The sequence below is a fragment of the Triturus cristatus genome, chromosome 8 (genome assembly GCF_964204655.1).
Source record: "Triturus cristatus chromosome 8, aTriCri1.1, whole genome shotgun sequence".
NCBI lineage: Eukaryota > Metazoa > Chordata > Amphibia > Caudata > Salamandridae > Triturus > Triturus cristatus.
In genome coordinates this window covers 391,765,933-391,784,269 of record NC_140591.1, presented here as the reverse complement: position 1 = coordinate 391,784,269, position 18,337 = coordinate 391,765,933, and the positions used below count along the sequence as shown (strand labels likewise).

The following is an 18,337-nucleotide window of genomic DNA, read 5'->3' as shown; positions in this document are numbered from 1 at the left end:
AGGTTCTGTTTTAACATAAAACTTGCATATCTCCAGTTCTACTGATTGAATTTTTGTTATTTGTTATTCAGGTATCATTTTATTATTAAGATGTATTCTATGTTTCTCTACACTTGTTTGCGATTTTTCTTGTGTTTTCACTGTGTGCTGCATACAAACTTTACACATTGCCTCTACGTTAAGCCTGACTGCTTTGTGTCAATCTACCAGAGGGTTAAGCACAGGATAATTATAGTGACTTTTGCGGTTCTCCCTGACTAAGATTGTGGTTGTTGCCTGAACGGGGTTTCCATCCCCCTCTACCAATAACCCAATTTTTTGCAATCTGTAATGGGGAAAAGGAACATGAGACTAGTACATTCAGACAAGAGATTTAGAGCATATATTTATTTCAAGGACAATAAGCATAAAAATAGGACTAAATATACTATGACTACCACCATTTTAATCGCTTTGCTCAATACAAGAGTGCTCTCAGGAAATGTTTCCAAGCTATCTGGAATTCTTTTGTTGTCAAGGTGTGATGTATTGTATCACATTGTGCATAACATTATAAAGGCCACAAAGTGCTTCGACTTGCATCAGTGTATCCTGGATAGGGTGTAGGATTTAGTTTGCCTTATATGGGAGATGCTGGTTGGGGTTCAAAGATGTAAATATAAGTATGAGGTGTTGCAGAGTCTAGACATACACTTACCATTTTAGGAGTGATCACTTTCTTAGGGTTGAGACTGTCACAGATTGCATGGCATGTGGATAGACAGAGTCCTCAAGGGAGCATGTTGTATACAGTAGACCCAAATGCAACACAGATTTAACTCCTTTTAAACTACCGAGGTATTATAACGTGCAGGACCAACCCAGAAGCAAACGGAGCCAAATCCACTGAAGGCACAGTAAAACTACCTGGGTTTTGATAGTTCTTTTTGGATGTGGAAGAACATTAAACATAGGTCACGGAACCAAACAAGCCATAGAGGCGGCAGAGCACTTGGTAGGTTTTACAAAATGTAGAAATGACTTTTCAACTAAGGCACCTTCTACTGAAAGAATACAGCAAGCATACTTGTTTTTAATGCTAAACTAAAATTGGACTAGAACAATTCAGATTTTGTGTAATGAGTCATGACATCCATTAGAAAATAGTATTAAGATAAAATAAAACAAGCACAAATAAATCAATGCAGTGCTAATACGTGTCGCACAAAATAAATAATATTTCTCAATTTGTTACATAGTGCTAAATCTTTTTCAATACATTAATTAGCATAAATGAAATGTAGTAAATGAGTGATGTTTGTCCTACATGTTTTAAAAGGAAATAGAAAGCTTCTTCAATGAATGCTTCACGATAAATTCCAATTAGAAAGTACTTAAGGAATGCATATGAGTAAACAAACCAATTTCAAACTCATCCTAATATGGGATTTTTAACAGGGTAATGGCAAGTTCACAGTGAGTGTTATAAGCAAATCTAAAATATTAAGGGATGAAATTCATGTGTTTCGTCACCCATTTTTAACATAACAGCGCCAAAACGTTTTATATGCAGCCACAGTTCTGCAAATCCAGATTTCCAGGTCCGGGACCTATATACCTTTTTGCTCTCAGACAGGAAAATGTGTCAGTACAGAAGAGGTTCGCCAGCACTAGGAGTAGGAGTGGAACAAAGTATTCAAAATGATTCCCAATGTTTTTCCTACCCACTTACACACTAGCAGTGACTGTATAAAAAAGGTGCAAGTGCTTAAAAGAGGTATCAATTGTTTTGAAACACTCTTTTAAAGAAATGCAATGCACAGCCAAAAACACATATAATTTGATCTCTGGTTAGTCGGATAAGAATACCAAAGGTAACAATGTCACTTACTAGGGAAGAGCTATGTTTTTAAAAATGTTAAATAATAAAAGATCACATAATATAGCAAACAACAACTTTAACAACTGATTCATAGATTTATAAAGATATTAAGCAGAATAATGTACTGTATCACCACAAACTCATTTATGAATGCTGAAAAATTCATACAGAAATATAAATCTGTAAAGAGAAATTTCTGGTTTCATTGACTGGATATTTTTTTGGTGCTAATGCGCTAATCATTAATATCAAATCAGGTGTCATTTTTTTGTTGGCAATGTGTGGCTGCTACAAAAGAGGTATGAGAAAAGCTGTTACACTGAAAACAGGTGGACCACCATATTACTCTAGGTCAATCAAGATAAATTTATCCCGCTCTTGTAATTTTTCTCGTTGCAGAACTGGTCTACAGAAGACTTAATACAACTAGATATAAAAAAGACTCAAGAATGTACAGTTACTGATCCCTACGGCCTATTTCAAGACTATAGAGTCTGCCCTCAGGACGCTGTTTTGGGATGGAGGGCCAGCACGCCTAACAATTAACAAACTCATGAGGGGGTGGTATGATGGAGGAATAGCTCTTCCTGACATCCAGAAGAATTTCCGGGCTGATCAACTTATGACATTAACCAAATGTGTACATCTCCTAGCTGACGATCCCGCATTTCGTATGGACCGATTAGATTTACAACCCGGAGGATACTTGCAAGCCCTCAACGCGAGGCCAAGACACTTGACACTCCAGGCATCCAGGACTGTCACTGTTACAATCTGGCACACTACACTTGCAGCCCAGGGGTAAAATAACCCAGGCAGCTCCCTTGTGAGATTCTGAAGCATTGGGTACCCAGGGGAGGCAAACCAGGTTTGACAAGTGGGATCTCATTGGTCTCTCAAAGGTTGGTGATTTATGATCTCGGGGAAGACGTTGTCCCATTCACCGACTTACAGAACAAATATCAGTTGGCCCCTACTGAGACCTTGTGCTACCTGCAGGTTCTACACGATTTCTGGAAGGTTCTTCCTCAGGGAGAGGAACTGCCTGAATCTTCCACTTTAGAGGACAGACTGCTTGACGACCACATGTTCTGAAAGGCTACTTCTCTCACATACCGAAAACTGATTAACAACTCCCCTGACACTCTCCAACATTTGTGGGAGCACTGGGACCTAGATATGGGAGGCTTGGAAGATGATGAATGGCCTGAGGCCCTTGCCACCCCGAAAGCGATAGTGATTACGTCTGGGTTTCACTTAGCACAGCTCAAGATATTACACAGGTCCTACTACGCATGCACCACCATGGTAAAAATGGGCAGAGAGACAGATGCGAACTACTGCCGGCAGTGTGGACAGCAGGCTACCGCCATCATATCATATAATTTGGGAATTCCCTGCTGTGCTGCGCTTTAGGGAGCCTGCGGTGAATTGTTTTAACAGCCTGTGCGGCAGTGAGATGCTGCTCTCCGCCAAGTGGTGCATGCTCAACATTTGGGACATAACTGAACAGAACCATATGGAGCGAAACTGGATAACTCCGGGTCTGGCGATTGCCAAGTACAATATTGAACGATTGTGGGGGCAGAGGCGGCACCATGCCTTAGAGACAGGAAGCGGGACATGGACTGGTGCATGGTGGCTGGAAAAGGGGTTTATAAAGGGCAAGGGTTGTCCTAAAAAGTGGGAGAAAATCTGGGGCAAATGGAATGATTATAGGGAAGGTCCTTCTCCCTCCCTCACTGGGGTGAGTGTGACTGTGATTGTGTCTTAAAACTGTTTCGCTAATGTGATGGTTACCAGCAATGCTTGCAAAAGGAGGGAAATGTGTCCGAAATGTCCTGATGCTTATTTGCTATCTACCGTTATATGACTTTTGTAGTGTGGCGCACTGACATTTTTTCCCCTATTTTTATTACTTAATAAAAAGATCTTATTTAATTTTTTTTTAAAAGAATGTACAGTAACTAGGAGCAGTTTGCCAATGCAGGCAGCAACACGAACACTTGCCTAACATATGTTATGTTATTTTTTTTAGTAGGAAATAGAACATTGCTTTTAATTAGAAGTTGAAACGGCTTAGAGAGGGATAACTGAATCTATATACATTTCTCTATGCAGGTTTATTACTTGATTTAAAGTACACATGCAGATCTGAAACGTTTTGTATGTAAATCAATTTTGCTTCCTTTGCTAATATTCTGGAAAAACAGAGGAACTTCAAGCTCATTGACAATTGTGCCATTAATATGAAAGATGAGGTCATTTATTCTAATAAAATATTAACCAAGTGTCAACAGAGGGAAAACATTAGGATGCAATATAATGCTTTTTACTTTTAAAAAACAAACTATTTAGGTGTCTAGTTTCAAATATCTATGTTCACACAGAAATTAAATTATTGTTCAGGGAAAACAGCTTTTACAAAGGCAAGATCTGAGCATGGTCGATGGTGTTTGTTTTCAGTAGAAAATAAATGGTAGAACAAAGTGGTTGAAAAATGTCTTAAGGACAGCCTTGAAACTGTAAAGACACCCACATTCTTAAAAATGAACAGACCCATCGCTGCATGTTTGATTTCCATTCCCGCTGGATACGGCTATGAAAAGGACTAGAGAACGACCAGCTCCAGCGTAACATTAATTTAGCAGGTGAAGTCCACGGTCGGATGCCTGTTGTAAACTGTTTGACAGTGAATGTTTCATTGCAGTTGAAATTCGGTAATGTTACGATCTTCCAACACGATCTCTAGGTATAAGTCTCAGTTCTGAACCGTGCTTTAGAAAAACATTTCCTAAAAACACAAAACGAAATCATTAAGTACAAAGTTCCAAATGACATCTCAACAGTTCCATCACTTTTACGACTCAATTAAAAATATTTATACTACATGGTCTGCTTAAAGTAAGAAATTACTTCAAGGAAGGTTACCATCTGGATGAGGACATCCTGAGAAACAGAAACTACACCTTAGGTTTAAGTAAACAAAGATCAATTGACAGCTCGAAAATGGGACAGAAATTACAACAGTAATCAGTGGCAGCTTTTGAACATTGAGAGTGGAAGTTTTCCTAACCAAGCCAATCCCTCAATAAATCAATCAGGGATTTGTAGAGCGCACTACTCACCCGTGAGAGTCTCAAGGTGATGGGGAAAGGGGGGTTTCGGGCAGCTGCGGTCATCCGAAGAGGCAGGTCTTGAGGCTCTTCTTGAATGCTTGCAGTGTGGGCCTTCGTCTGATGCCGAGGGGGAGTTTGTTCCAAGTCTTAGCCGTGATGTAGGAGAAGGATCTGCCTCCCGTTTTGGTTCTGTGGATGCTGGAGAGTTCGTCCAAGGCTAGGTCAGCGGAGCGGAGGTGTCTCTTGGGGCATATAAGGAGATTCCGTCATTGAGGTACTGGGGTCCGGTGTTTTGGAGGGCTTTGTAGGCATGTGAGCAGCTTGAAGGTCACTATTTTTTTACGGGGAGCCAGTATAGGTCTCGATGGTGCTGGATGATGTGGTCTTGTCGTGAGATGCAGAGGACGAGTCTGGCTGCGGCGTTCTGGACAGTCTGGAGATGTAAAGTAGAGACTTGTTGATTCCGGCGCAGAGGGCGTTTCCGTAGTCTAGCCTGCTGGTCATGAGTGCATGGGTAACAGTCTTCCTGGATTCAGGGGGAGTCCATTTGAAGGTCTTTATGCAGAGGATATGGCCTTGATTTGTCGGTTTCATGGTGAGTCGAGTATGATGCAGTGGTTGCAGGCGTGGTCCATGGGTGTGGGAGGGTTGCCGAGGGCGGGGGCCACCAGGTATCATCCCACGCTGAGGGGGTGGATCTGAGGGAGAGGACTTGCGGTTTCTCAGAGTTGAGCTTCAAGCAGCTGCTGCTCATCCAGGATGCGACAGCCTGCAGTCCTTCCTGGAAGTTGTGTCTGGTGATGTTGGGTTACTTGGTGAGGGAGAGGGGGAGCTGGGTGTTGTCAGAGTAGGATACTATGCTGAGTTCCTGTTTTCTGACAATGGTTGCGAGGGGGGCCATGTAGATGTTCAAGAGCGTGGGGCTGAGGGAGAATCCTTGGGGTACTCTGCATCTGATCACTGTGGGTTCAGACAGGAAGAGCGGGAGTCTTATTCTTAGGGTTCGGCCGGAGAGGAAGGAGCGGATTCAGTCTAGGGCAGTTCCCTGCATGCCGGTGTCGTGGATGCTGGTGGCTAATGTGCAGTGGGAGTCGGTGTTGAAGGCTGCTGAGAGGTCTAGTAGAATGAGGGATGCAGTGTGACCTTGGTTGAGGAGTGAGCAGATGTCGTCCATGGCAGCTAGGAGGGCAGTCTCGGTGCTGTGGTTGCTGCAGGAGCCGGATTGAGATGTGTCAAGGATGTTGTTGGCTCTATGTAGTTCGTTAGCTGGATGTTGACGATCTTCTTTGGTGGGGTAGGGGAGGAGAGAGATGGGCCTGTAGTTCTTGAGGTCCGTCGGGTCTGCAGCGGGCTTTCTTGAGTACGGGATTGACTTCTGCGCATTTCCAGTGGTCGGGGAAGGTGCCTGTTTTGATGGTGCAGTTGATTTTACGTTGTAGTTATGGTGCAATGGTGGAGGTGGCCCTGTTTAAGTTGTGCGGCGGGCAGGAGTCAGTTGGGAGCTCCGGAGTGTATGCTCCTCATTGTCTTTGCGGTGTCTTCTATGGTGACAGAGGCCCACGCGAGGCATGGTTGGCTGAGTGGTGTTGCTAGTGGAAAGTGATGAGTCAGTGCCTTGGTCATGTTCGGCGAAGTTGCCGTAGATTGCCCTGATCTTGTGGTGGAAGAAGGAGCAGAGTTTGTTGAGAGGTCCTGGGAGGGAGGGAGGGACGTCAGGTTTCGCTGGGGGGTCTGATGAATTCTTGTATGATGTTGAAGAGTTCCTTGGAGTCGTGGGAGCTGGAGAGGATTCTGTCCTTGATGAAGTCTCTTCGTAGATCTAATGAGTTGGTGGTGTGCTGTAGTGGCGGTCCTGCAGGCGGTGCGTGCTTCCGGGGTTTTGCTGTTTCTCTATACTTTCTTGAGTCGTCGGCACGAGCGCTTGGATTCTCGAAGGTCTGTGGTGAACCAGGTGGCTTGTGTGGCGGCTTGTCTGTCGGATTTCTGGAAGGGTGCATGGTGTGACTGAAGCAAAAGTTGATTCCTCCGGCGAAGATGGAGTCGAGGGTGTGTCCCGCTTAGTGGGTGCGGGTGGTGATGAGTTGCTTCAATCCGAGATTGTAGAGGTTGACTAGGAGGCCAGTGGAGTTGGAGTCCCCGAGGTTGTCAAGGTGAAAAATCAGGTATTCAAGCAGTACGTAGTCCGTGGAGGCGAGGGCATGGGGCAATATGTGGTCTGCGATGGAATTAGTTAACGGGGCGCGGGGGCCGGGAGGTCTGTGGGCAAGAGTTCTGCATAGAGTTGTTCTGGGGTTGACCTGGATCTGAAACTTGATGTGCTCCATAGGGGGCGAGGAGTCGTTTGAGATGGAGGTCGTCAGTCGGAGGGAGCTTTTGTTGACGATGGCAAGGCCTCCTCCAGGGTGGTTGGGGAGGTCTTTCCTCTGGATCTTGAACCCGTCGGGGATAGGCGGTTGTGATGTCTGGTGCTGAGCTGGCGTTGGTCCAGGTCTCTGTGAGGAAGGCAACGTCAGGCGAGAGGGTGTTGAGGAGGTCCCAGGTTTCTACTGCGTGTCTGTGCAGGGAGCGTACGTTGAGGAGGATGCAGCTCAGGTGTTTGGGTGCACTAGTGCCAGGTCCGGTGGGTGGCGGTAGCTGTTGGGGACCGGAGATGGGTGAAGGTGCGGTGGCAGTGTCGGCAGGAGAACGGGCCTTGCATGATGCTCGGGGTCGAGAGCTGGGAGATGTTGTTGCATCCAGGGTTGAGTTTGTGGAGGGTTGCTGGGTCGTAGTGGCGGGGGTTGGAGGACCAGGGTCCCTGGCGCTGGTTGCTGTCAGGCTTGCCTTTGGCGTGGCCACACAGCGGCCATCATTAAATAGGGGGTTGGGGAGGGAGAGCAGCTGGGAGGCGGCAGAGGGAACACGAGAGTTTAAACCTCTTGTTTAAACTGGACAGCAGGATAAGGTCTGAAAAACTATGGTTCAAGAAGAATGGAACCATGAGCATGATTTCCAAACTGCTTGTATTATTTACATTTTAGATGGGCTTGTAAAACAGGGGACTTGATAAGAAACGAGGGACTTGAATGACTAGGCCAGGAGAAGAGCATTTCCAAAGTGATTCTTAACTGCTCCAAAACTAGATGCAAACTGGGGACTACTGTCATTTTTCTTTGTTGCAAACAGACCTGATGAAATTCCACTTATTGAAGATTAGTCTTAGAATTGTCTCAGTAGTTTGCTGTTTATAAGGAGCATGCCACAATACTTGTTCAAGGTGTCAGCTTGGGGAGAGCATTTCCTGTCCCGATGAAGAGCTATTGCAAGAATTATGAATTACCCAGTCTTGTTGATGGGCCTCCAATTCGCCAATTCTAAACTCCAGCAGACTTGAAACACAAGTATAAAGTACTACTACTCCCAAGAGCACTGTAAAAAATGAGTCAACATGAATAGCTAATCCACAAACACCTTGAAGGGGGTTTCCCACGTTCCTCGCTGATCTAACAGATGAATACCCTCTCATTCTCTTGAAAGTATTACTGAGCTTATTTGTTGTTACTTCAGCATTGCAGTATAGTTATTACTTTTCAATGAAGCTGAAGATTCTACAGACCAAAGGACCAGCTACTCCGGTCCCAAACACAGCTCCAACTTGTTTATGCCTATACAGCAGAGTTGGGCTTATGTGCGATACTGCCTGCCTACCAGCTCAGGATGCCATAAGTGAAGATTAAGTCTGTGCACCACCTAGCCTCAAAGACCTCTGAATGAGTGAGATCATCCAACTAGTGGAGGAACGACAAGAAGGGTTCTCTTTTGTTGCACACCAATATGGAATCTGAGCCTCTTGCAAGGAAACTCTGTCAGGCCAGGCCAGGCCAAGCAGCAACTTCATTTCTGTGGTGAATACATTAATTGTTCTGTTCACCCTGTGGAGCATAGAGAGTAATGACTACTATGGTGGGGCGTCTGTATAATGAGACAGCGCCTTGGTGAGTTATTTTATGGGGGAAGACGCCCAGGCTCATCCCATCGCACAGGTGGGGGCTAGTGTTCCATCTCTACCCATTCAGACACAGTCCTCACATTAGTGCACCCCATGCCCTATCACACTCCCAAGGGAGTGTGGGTGGGATACTGTCATTAGCCCTTGTGTCACCATATTTGTGCTCTAGACACGCTTGCTCCATTAACCTGGGCATTCAGCCAAAATTAGTGCATCCGGAGAGGAGAATTATGTAGATGCCATTAAGAGCTCAATGGGAGGCCAAACCAGTCCGGACTTATCGGGTCCATAGAACCCCCAAGGCTTCTGGACACAATCCCCAGGATGACCTGCAAGCATCACATGGAGACAAACTTGGCACGAGACATTTCTGATAAGCTTGAAAATGCATTTTTGTCCAGGGAGCCCCCTCCAATTTAGAACAACCCAGAAAGGCTATATGAGGAATTGAGGAACAAGGATGGCTCTAGTAATCCATGCTCCTGCCCAGCTGTAGGAAATGATGCCCCAATGGGTGATGAAATTGTTGATTTCCCTGGAGATTCAGATGACAAGCAGGGTACATCCCGGCCTTGGCACCCTAAGGGGATCATTAAGCCTGTGGAACCTCCGGGAGGAGGATGGAATATCTACTGGCCTTCTCTGGGAGAATGTAAGACCTACCTGTCCCCCTCCTTCTGATAGGTCAGATCTGGAGGCTATTTATCTACCCAGATCCACAGAATGGATTCCAATGCATAAAGTGGTGCCCTCCATGGAGTGCTGCCCAGCAAACCCCTATATAAAGAAGTTTGCACCAAACATAGGGCCGAATGCCCTAGATCAACTCCAGGGAGCAAAGTAGCCTTACCTCTGGAAATAGACCCCAAGATAAACTCCTTCCTAGTGAAGTACATCAAGGAAGCCAATAAGGGTATTGATCACTCCTGCCCACACAAACTATTGGATGTGACAGGCCACTTACTAATATTCGGGATTTGGCGGAGGAGCCAGGTCGTCAGGGTCCCAAATATCACCACTGATTTTCTCAAGCAATACAAACTACACCATACCCCCTGAATAGAATAGATCCCCCCTCATCAAAGTCAATGCAAAACTGGGTGAACTAGCTGGTCTCTTTAGAGGAGGGGCAGACCTGGGAGACCACTTTAGCAACCCCTTCGTAAAATAATTGGAAACATGTGTCTCCACGCTCGCATCCCTAGACAAACCTCAAATATCCATCAAGAATGGATTCGCCCCCAAGGTTTTCACCAGGGCTGGTCGTGGGAGGTGGCCCTTGACTGGCCGCTTATTTCATCAATTGTTCCAATGGGCACAATACAACAAAATGAACCACTGGCAAGATCAGAGCAGATTTGGTGGATTCTTCTCTTTCCGTTGAGCGGGAAAAGCTAGAGCTGCCAAAAGCTCATCTCAAGGCACCTTCAACCTCTGAAACTACTTTGGTAAATGGCACCTGCTTTTCTCATGTAAAACAAGAGGGCAGGTTGCCCCTATTTGTACAGAACTGGCAGGCTCTAACCAACAATGCTTGAGTCCTGCAGACAGTGACTGGGTTTCACATAGAGTTTTACCGCTCTTCCAAACAACTTCACCATCCTCCACCATTCCCCTTCTCAGAAGCAGACACATGTCTAATACACCTACAGGTCTAGTTGTTGCAGGAGAAAGGAGACATTGGCAAGTAAACAATCCACTCATGGGGTTTCGTGAGCAATTTATTTTTGGTGGAAAAGAAAGATAAGGGGGTAAAGCCCGTCATAAACCTCAGAGAATTAAAAAACAAATGGATGGTCTATCACCATTCAAAATGAAGAGCATTCATCTCCTCAGACGTCCTACGTCCAGGGGACTGGGTGTGGCGATTTGATTTACGGGATGCACATCTTACCTTCACTATATTCAAACCACCTTGCAGATTACTTCAATATGTAGCAATAGGACAGTTGTACGAATTCAATTCACTCCTTTTTGGCCTGTCCTTGGCGCTTCACCAGGGTCTAGAAGCTGGTGGTGGAGCCAATCAGAACAAAGAGCATTCAACTCATAGTATATTTGGACAACATCCTACTGATGGAACAATGCCTGTGGAGGCTGACTGAACAACTGTCCAAGATAATCTCACTTCTGGAAAGCTTAGGATTCATCAACAACTAGAAGAAGTCACTGATGGTGCTCTCTCAACAAGTAACTTTCCTAAGGTTAGTCATCGATTCAGTCAATTTTTCCCTCAGCCCTCTATCAAAGAAGATTGCACAAATTTGTCAGGAGAGAAAAACTCAGGCTTCCCTTCCTGACACAGAATAAAAAAACTCCTGGCTATCATAAAATAAAGTTTTATTTCTATTAAGGACAAGGAAGTGATTATTATCCCACCTGAGGTTCTCATCGAACCTGGAACCACCCCTAGAAATGGGAGTTACATTACAGAATTCACAAAAGAGCTAGTAAACAGAAAACCATATTAACAGGGTTTTGATGGTTAGATTTATCATATAAATTGTGCTTACGGACTTTTTTTAATGATATGTATATTACTACTTATTCTAGAAGAGATTAAGAGGTAGTCATGATATTCTTCTTAAGCTTTGGGTAGGAAATAATCAGAAGATCAAAAAAGGAAATGATAGTTCATGGCAGCTGTCATGTGAAGAAAGAAGAATTCAGGAAGTGGGAGGCTCTCTAAAGAAAGCTGAATGTCAATTGGCTGTGAATATTGACTTGTTTGTGTCAGTGTTCTTGGGAGTTGTATTTCTTTATACTTGTATTACAAGACCGCTACAGAATGAAAGTGGGGAAAGTTCATGTATAATCCTCGGACCATGTCCTTAACAAAATTCAAACTTTCCTTTACAATAGCTAAGAATGTTTTCATTGTACTTGAGTTGCAATGTTTCCAATTTTATAGGGGGAGAAGGAACCAGGTTGTTCAAGAGAATTAGATACCCCTGAAACCACCATGCCCATGTCTGAGGTCAAAATAGGAGAGAACAAAAGTTTATTCCAGATCTTCTGCTTTCTCTGGCAGAAGGTAAGTTTTTCCTATTTCCGATAGGAGTATCATATAGAGTCTGGCAACCTGGTGCTTGGGGAGAGCGGCATGACAATTAGTTGTTGAGTGACTGCACGTGGCAACCAATATGGCGGTGACAATTCAGAGGGAAGCTCAGCATACAGGCCACTGATGAATAGCTCACATTTTAGGTGGAATGCAACCAATAAAACAGGTCTGTGCCAGAATACAACATATTGTATGGGAATATGCACACAATCAAGTATATATCATCAGTCCTTAAATGAAATTCTCCAGGACATAGCTAGCCCAGTAAGGCACTATACTCTAGGATACTGTCTAATCCGAATTGTAAAAGAACAACATGATGTGTCATTGGTAAAAAGCAAGAAAATAGGAACAAAATCCCTCAGAGGATGGAAACCACACCACTCTTAGGGAGAACTTAGATATGGTGCACTAATAAGAAACCTACTAATGAGGCTTAGTAATAGGAAACAATCTCACTGCAACAGCAGTTCGTGCTCCCAATGTTTCAAGATGTACAAAGTTTTTAACTGCCCTAGAACTTTTTCACTTTTAAGTGAAACCACAGCTTAATTTATTTTTAAAGAAAGAAAGTCTCAAGCTTAATAAGTATCATCCTCAAAGTTATGTATCTGTGACTATCACTTTATTAGGAGGCTTGGGTAATTTCACCATGCTGCTTGTACTGCTTCTTCAGCAGCGCAGGTATTATGAAGCTCGGTGGTGATGGTGGGATGGGTGCAACTGGTACAGGACATTTTGCCTAAGATCTGCTCTGTTGTTCATGTAATTTTAGTTTGTGCAGGTGCGGAGCAAGGGGTACACAAACGCTAGTGTCCATTAGTGTCAAAGGAGAACCACTAACCTACATATTTACAGGAAGAAAGGATCGTCTAGAGCTGGTTTTTCAAATGGAAGAAGCCTTTATTGCATGTACTTTGAAATATTTTACTAATTGTTCCCAGGCTTTTAGCTAAACAGACAGCAGGTCACGACATTTCTCAAAGAGTCTTTAACCTGCAACGCAGTTCCAGAATATATTTGTTTGTGTATTCAAGTTAAATGGTTGTTTTAACAGAAAGGGAACTTTCATTTGGATTTCTTGTTCTGTTATTTTATGAAATGGTGAGAAATCATCTATGGTAACATCGTTTACTCATTTTAAACTAGCGAAAACAATTACAATTGACAATAGCATGACTATATCATGCAACGGTCAGGAAAAAAGAAAAAGTATACTTACCAGCTGTCTGTGCAGGGTTAATTCCTATTCCATCTGGTAAACATGGTAAAATAAAATAAACCTAAGTAAACAATCCCATAATGCAAAATGTGCATAATACAAGCAGATATTACATAAAAAGCCATAATCACTTTGCAGTTATGGTAAATGTGCTAATTCCCAACAAAAGTGTTTGACTCAATTAGACAAATCAACCAAAAAATACACAAGACTTTGATCTTTGAAACCGCATGCTCATTCTTCAAGCAAGAAAGAAGGCTATTGGATGGATGTCCCAAAAGCTGCTTTTCCAATTCTAATTTCCACAGGAAATTTTGCTTTCCGGTTAAAAGGGGAAAGCGGGTGTGTAAGTGAGTCACCCTAATTGTATGCCCCGATAAGGGTCTTGATTGTAATGTGGTGGAGGACTCATGATACTTCTCACCGATGTGGATCAATAAGGCAGAGGTTGGGTTTGTGTGCACATTCGATCAAGATTAACTTATTCATGGCAAGCAGGGCTAACTCCAGACTTAAATATGTCTTTCATCATCCTATGCCTTTCATCATCCACCACATGGATATGTTATGTTACATAAATGTATTACGCGCACGGCGACTCATGAGTGTCCCGGCGCGATCCCACGCGACCTTTGTACTCAGCCACCGTGCCCAGTACAAATTATTCCACACGGACCACTATGTCCTGACGTTGTTCCTTTCCACTCTCCCCTGCAGGTAATTATTCCTTTGCATCAACCCACCCCTCTACCCTTGTCCCACCTCACACACGTTGCTGATTTCTCAGCAATTTCCTTTCCTCCCCACAGGGACATCTTAAGGATTTTGGGGGCCCTGGGCCAAACATATTTTGGGGGCCCCTGTTCAGACCAGCTTTGAATTTATGATCCAATTTGAGCCCCTGTTTCCCACACAGTTTCCGCTTCCTCATTTTCATTAGCGATCCAGTTTGCATCATAGGCATTAGCCTATATATTCCTGATGCAAACAGACGTGTGCAGCTGATAGCAGTAGGATTTAGTGTTTCCTGCCCTGCTACTAGGTTTTTAATACTTTTTAAGTTGTATATTGTGGCTGAATTACTCTGTGCTTTTTAACAATTTCTTCTACCTACGCGCACTTGCACTTTACTTGATTCTGCTTGCCTGCACCTCCTTAGCAGCTCCGATTCGCATCTCGCTTTTTCTCCAGTCCTGGTCCGCCGTGGCTGATACGCCGATTGTGTGGAGGGCTGGGGCTACTATCAGGCTCCTCACTTCTGCCCACGTAGTTTCTGCTTCCTCAGCTGCGTTAGCGGTCCAGTTTCATCAAAGGCATTAGCCTATATATTCCCGATGCAAACGGACGCGTGCCTCCGGTGCGCCGCTGGTGTGCCAAAGGCAAGGCCCTCTGCGCCTGTCAGCATCCCGGAGGCGTCTGGCTCTGGCCATGCTGCCCAGTTCCCCTCCGGTGAGTTTCTTCCACTATATTACAATTGGGAAAAACCGCTTAGCCTTAGGCGGCTACCATTATGTCAGTGTACAGCCGCTGATCCGAGCTTGGAGGTAGACTTTCGATTTAATAAGCGCAACTGGTCTCTCCTCCAGCCTAGGAAACTCGCACCCAAGATCCTCCCACGCAACAATAAGTGTAAAAACAATAAGAAAACAGAGGACTTAAAGGCCACCCTTTTAAATTGTCGTTCTATGCAAATGCATGAACCACACATTTATGACCGACTTTTAGACGATCAGCCTGATCTTTTATTTCTCACTGAGACCTGGCAGTCTGTAGCCTCCAACCCTACTATCACCTTGGCCATCCCTACGGGTTATAAAATCTTTAGGAGAGACTGACAAAGTGGGAAGGGGGGCGGTGTCACCATAATTTATAATTAAAAACTAGACTGCTCTCCCATACCAATGGAAAACATCGAGGGTGCAGAGTCCTTAGGCTTCTGCTGTACCTTATCCCCCCCATCATAGCATAGCTGTTTTTCTGATTTACAGACCTCTCGGTGCAATTGGAAATGTTATTACTACGCTTAATACAGCCACCACCTCCCTGGCCTTAAAATACAACAACTGCCTTATTCTGGGAGATTTCAATATGTATATGGACAATGGAAAAGACCCTCAAACAATTTCCTTGTTGGGGACGCTGCAGGCCTGCAACATGTTTCCATCTATTTCTTCGGCCACCCATGAGAAGGGCCATACCCTAGACCAAATCTTTCACAACTTTGACATATAAGCAAGCCTACCTCTTCCCATTACCTGGTCTGACCACCTCCTATTAAAATGTCATTCCCAACTCTGCCGCAGCCCCTCGGGCTAACACAGGGCAGAGGGTCCCTAATTACATGACGTTCCATAAAATATTCATCCCGATGTTAGCAGATGCCCTCGGTTGTTCCTCACCGGAGCTGTCTGGCTGCCCCGACTCGGACACCCTCTCAATAGATTCATGGCTCCGTACCAACATTGGTACAGTGGTACCGGTTGTTTCCCGCTCCTCAAAGAGGTCGGCCTCACCAGCTCCATGGTTTAACGGTTCCCTCAGATCTAGCAAAAAGAAATTGTAGGAAAATGGAATGGAAATGGCGTAAATCCTATCTACCTGAGGACAGGAAGGTGTATAAAGACACCTTAAAAGCTCATTACATTCTTGTGAAGGCAGCCAAGAAAAACTTCTTTCAAACCAAAATAGAAAATGCCCAAAATATGAGTAAGGAAATCTTTAGCATAGTTAAATCCTTTACCGTCCCGAAAGCAGGCACAAAGGAAGGGCCATGTACGGAAGAATGATCTAAACAAATAGCTCAATTCTTCCACAAAAAGACCTCCGTGATCCAACAAGCCTTCAGTAACATCTCAGTGGAAGAACTGACCTTCTACCTTAGTTCCAATAGCAAATTTCACCTCTTGGATCCTCCATCTTTACTAGTTTTCCCTGAGCTTTAGCTTGAAGAGTCACTGACCCTTCTCCAAAGCATTAACTGGCACATGCATCAATGTAGGCTTTAGCGATTCCTTAATTGCGATAATTAAGGAATCGCAATTAAGGAATTGCAAAAGCCTATGCATGTAGGAATCGCTATAAAAATAGCGATTCCTACACATTCCTTAATTGCGACTCGCATATTGCGAGTCACAATTAAGGAATGCCATCCCATTCATTCCTATGGGCCTCCTGGGCCATAGGAATGAATTGGAGATTGCATGAGCAATTTGCGAGTACCAGTAGGTACTCGCAAATAGCTCATGCAATTTCAAGGGTGCAAGGGGGTCAAAATGACACCCTATTGCACCCCTGAAATAGATCTGTGCACATATGTTGCACACACACATGCCCTAAGGGCATGTGTGTGCGCAACATGAAACTTTGAAAAATGCACAAAAGTGCATTTTTCAAAGTTTTTGCAAATTACCATTAAGTTCAACTTCATGGTAATTTGCTCCCCCTATTAGCGAAATCGCTATTTTTTTTTTACGTTAATGCATTGCATTTAAGGAATCTCAATTTGGGATTCCTTAAATGCAATTGCAATTTAAGTAATCGCAATTGAGAGATACCTTAAATTGCGATTTTTGCATTTGGGATGATGCATCCCAAATGCAAAAATACCGGTCGCAAAGGGGCAGATTCTGAGAATCTGCCCGTTTGCGACCGGTTTTTCTTTCATGCATGTGCCTGTAAGTCTGGCTCTCCTACCGACCCATGTCCAGCGAATATCCTGAACCTATTAGCTCCCACCATAAACCCCACGGTAAACCAGCTCTTTAATGCTTCCCTCTCCTCAGGCAACATGCCGAAATTATGGAAGAATGCTAAGATTCTTCCCCACTGATAAAAAAGGCTAACGCCAAACTGATGGACCCTGCCAACTACAGGCCAATCTCCCTTCTTCCTGCCCTCTCCAAAGTATTAGAAAAGCATGTAAACAAGGCCCTCCAAAAACACATTGATGATGGGAAGCTCCTTCATGAGTCCCAATCCGGTTTTAGGGCTAACTACAGTACGGAGTCCGCTCTCCTGGATGTGACTGAATTTCTCAAGGGTAAGCTAGACCAGGGAGGCAAGGCTGTTCTGATAGTGCTCGATCTGTCGGCGGCCTTCGATACGGTCCCACATGAGAGGCTCCTGGAGAGACTTGCTAACATCGACCTGGGGGGTGCCTTAACCCCTTGCATGCCCGCCCCTTTCCCCGCCCTGTGCCGCGCTTTGCCTTAGTGGGTGGGGTTCATGACGAGCTGGACTCGTCATGGGCACAGCGCCACCGCAGCCCATGACGAGTCCAGCTCGTCATGGGCACTGAAGGGGTTAACATGGATGTCATCCTTCTTGGCAAATAGATCTCAGGACATCTGGCTCCCACCTTTCTCATCCCCGGTTCTGGCCATGAATGTAGGTGTCCCCCAGGGCTCCATTCTCAGTCCTACCCTTTTTAATATATATCTATCCCCCCTTGCATTTCTGGTAGAGGAACAGAGCGTCAAAATTGGTTCCTATGCTGATGACACTCAGCTGATTTTTACATGTGAAAAAGGAACCGACTTTGACGGTGCAATGATTAGGTCTTGCCTCACAAAGGTTTTTAACTGGCTTAAGATTAATCAGCTGAAGTGCAATCCTGACAAAACTGAAGTTATTTTCTTTGGTTATCCAGAAACGCCTGACTGGAGCTCTTGGTGGCCAAAAGATCTGCTTCCCCCGCCCGCGGAAAAGGAGAAAGTAAAAAACTTAGGAATTGTCATAGACCAGACACACTCCATGCGCTTTCCAATCCAAAATCTAACTGAAGCTTGCTTTGGCATACTCCGGATGCTAAAAAGATTCCTGCCACTGTTATCGCATGATAGTAGAAAGATCGTGGTGCAGGCTCTGGTGACATCAAAGCTTGACTATGTCAACAGCTTGTACCTCTGTCTTCCCAAAGCCCTTATCCAGCGCCTACAAGTAGTACAAAACGCGACCAGAGCCATCCTGAGACCTAAACCCAGATCTAGTATGAACACTATTCTTAAGTCTCTACACTGGCTCCGCATAAAAGAACGGATCAACTTCAAAGCGATGACCATCTTCTTTAAAGCTTTCCACAGCT

At 44.5% G+C, this 18,337-nt stretch overlaps 1 protein-coding gene across 1 annotated transcript in view; it reads right to left on the bottom strand.

Moving 5' to 3' along the window:
• Positions 1-372: 372 nt before the first annotated feature.
• UFM1 (ubiquitin fold modifier 1) overlaps positions 373-18,337 on the bottom strand; it is a 106,261-nt gene continuing 88,296 nt past the window's right edge. The window contains exons 5-6 of the mRNA XM_085621759.1: positions 13,255-13,287; positions 373-4,655 (exon numbers count right to left, since the gene is read on the bottom strand). Of these exons, the coding sequence (XP_085477885.1) occupies positions 4,588-4,655; positions 13,255-13,287 (101 nt within the window). The 3' untranslated portion in view covers positions 373-4,587. The remainder of the gene's footprint in view (positions 4,656-13,254; positions 13,288-18,337) is intronic.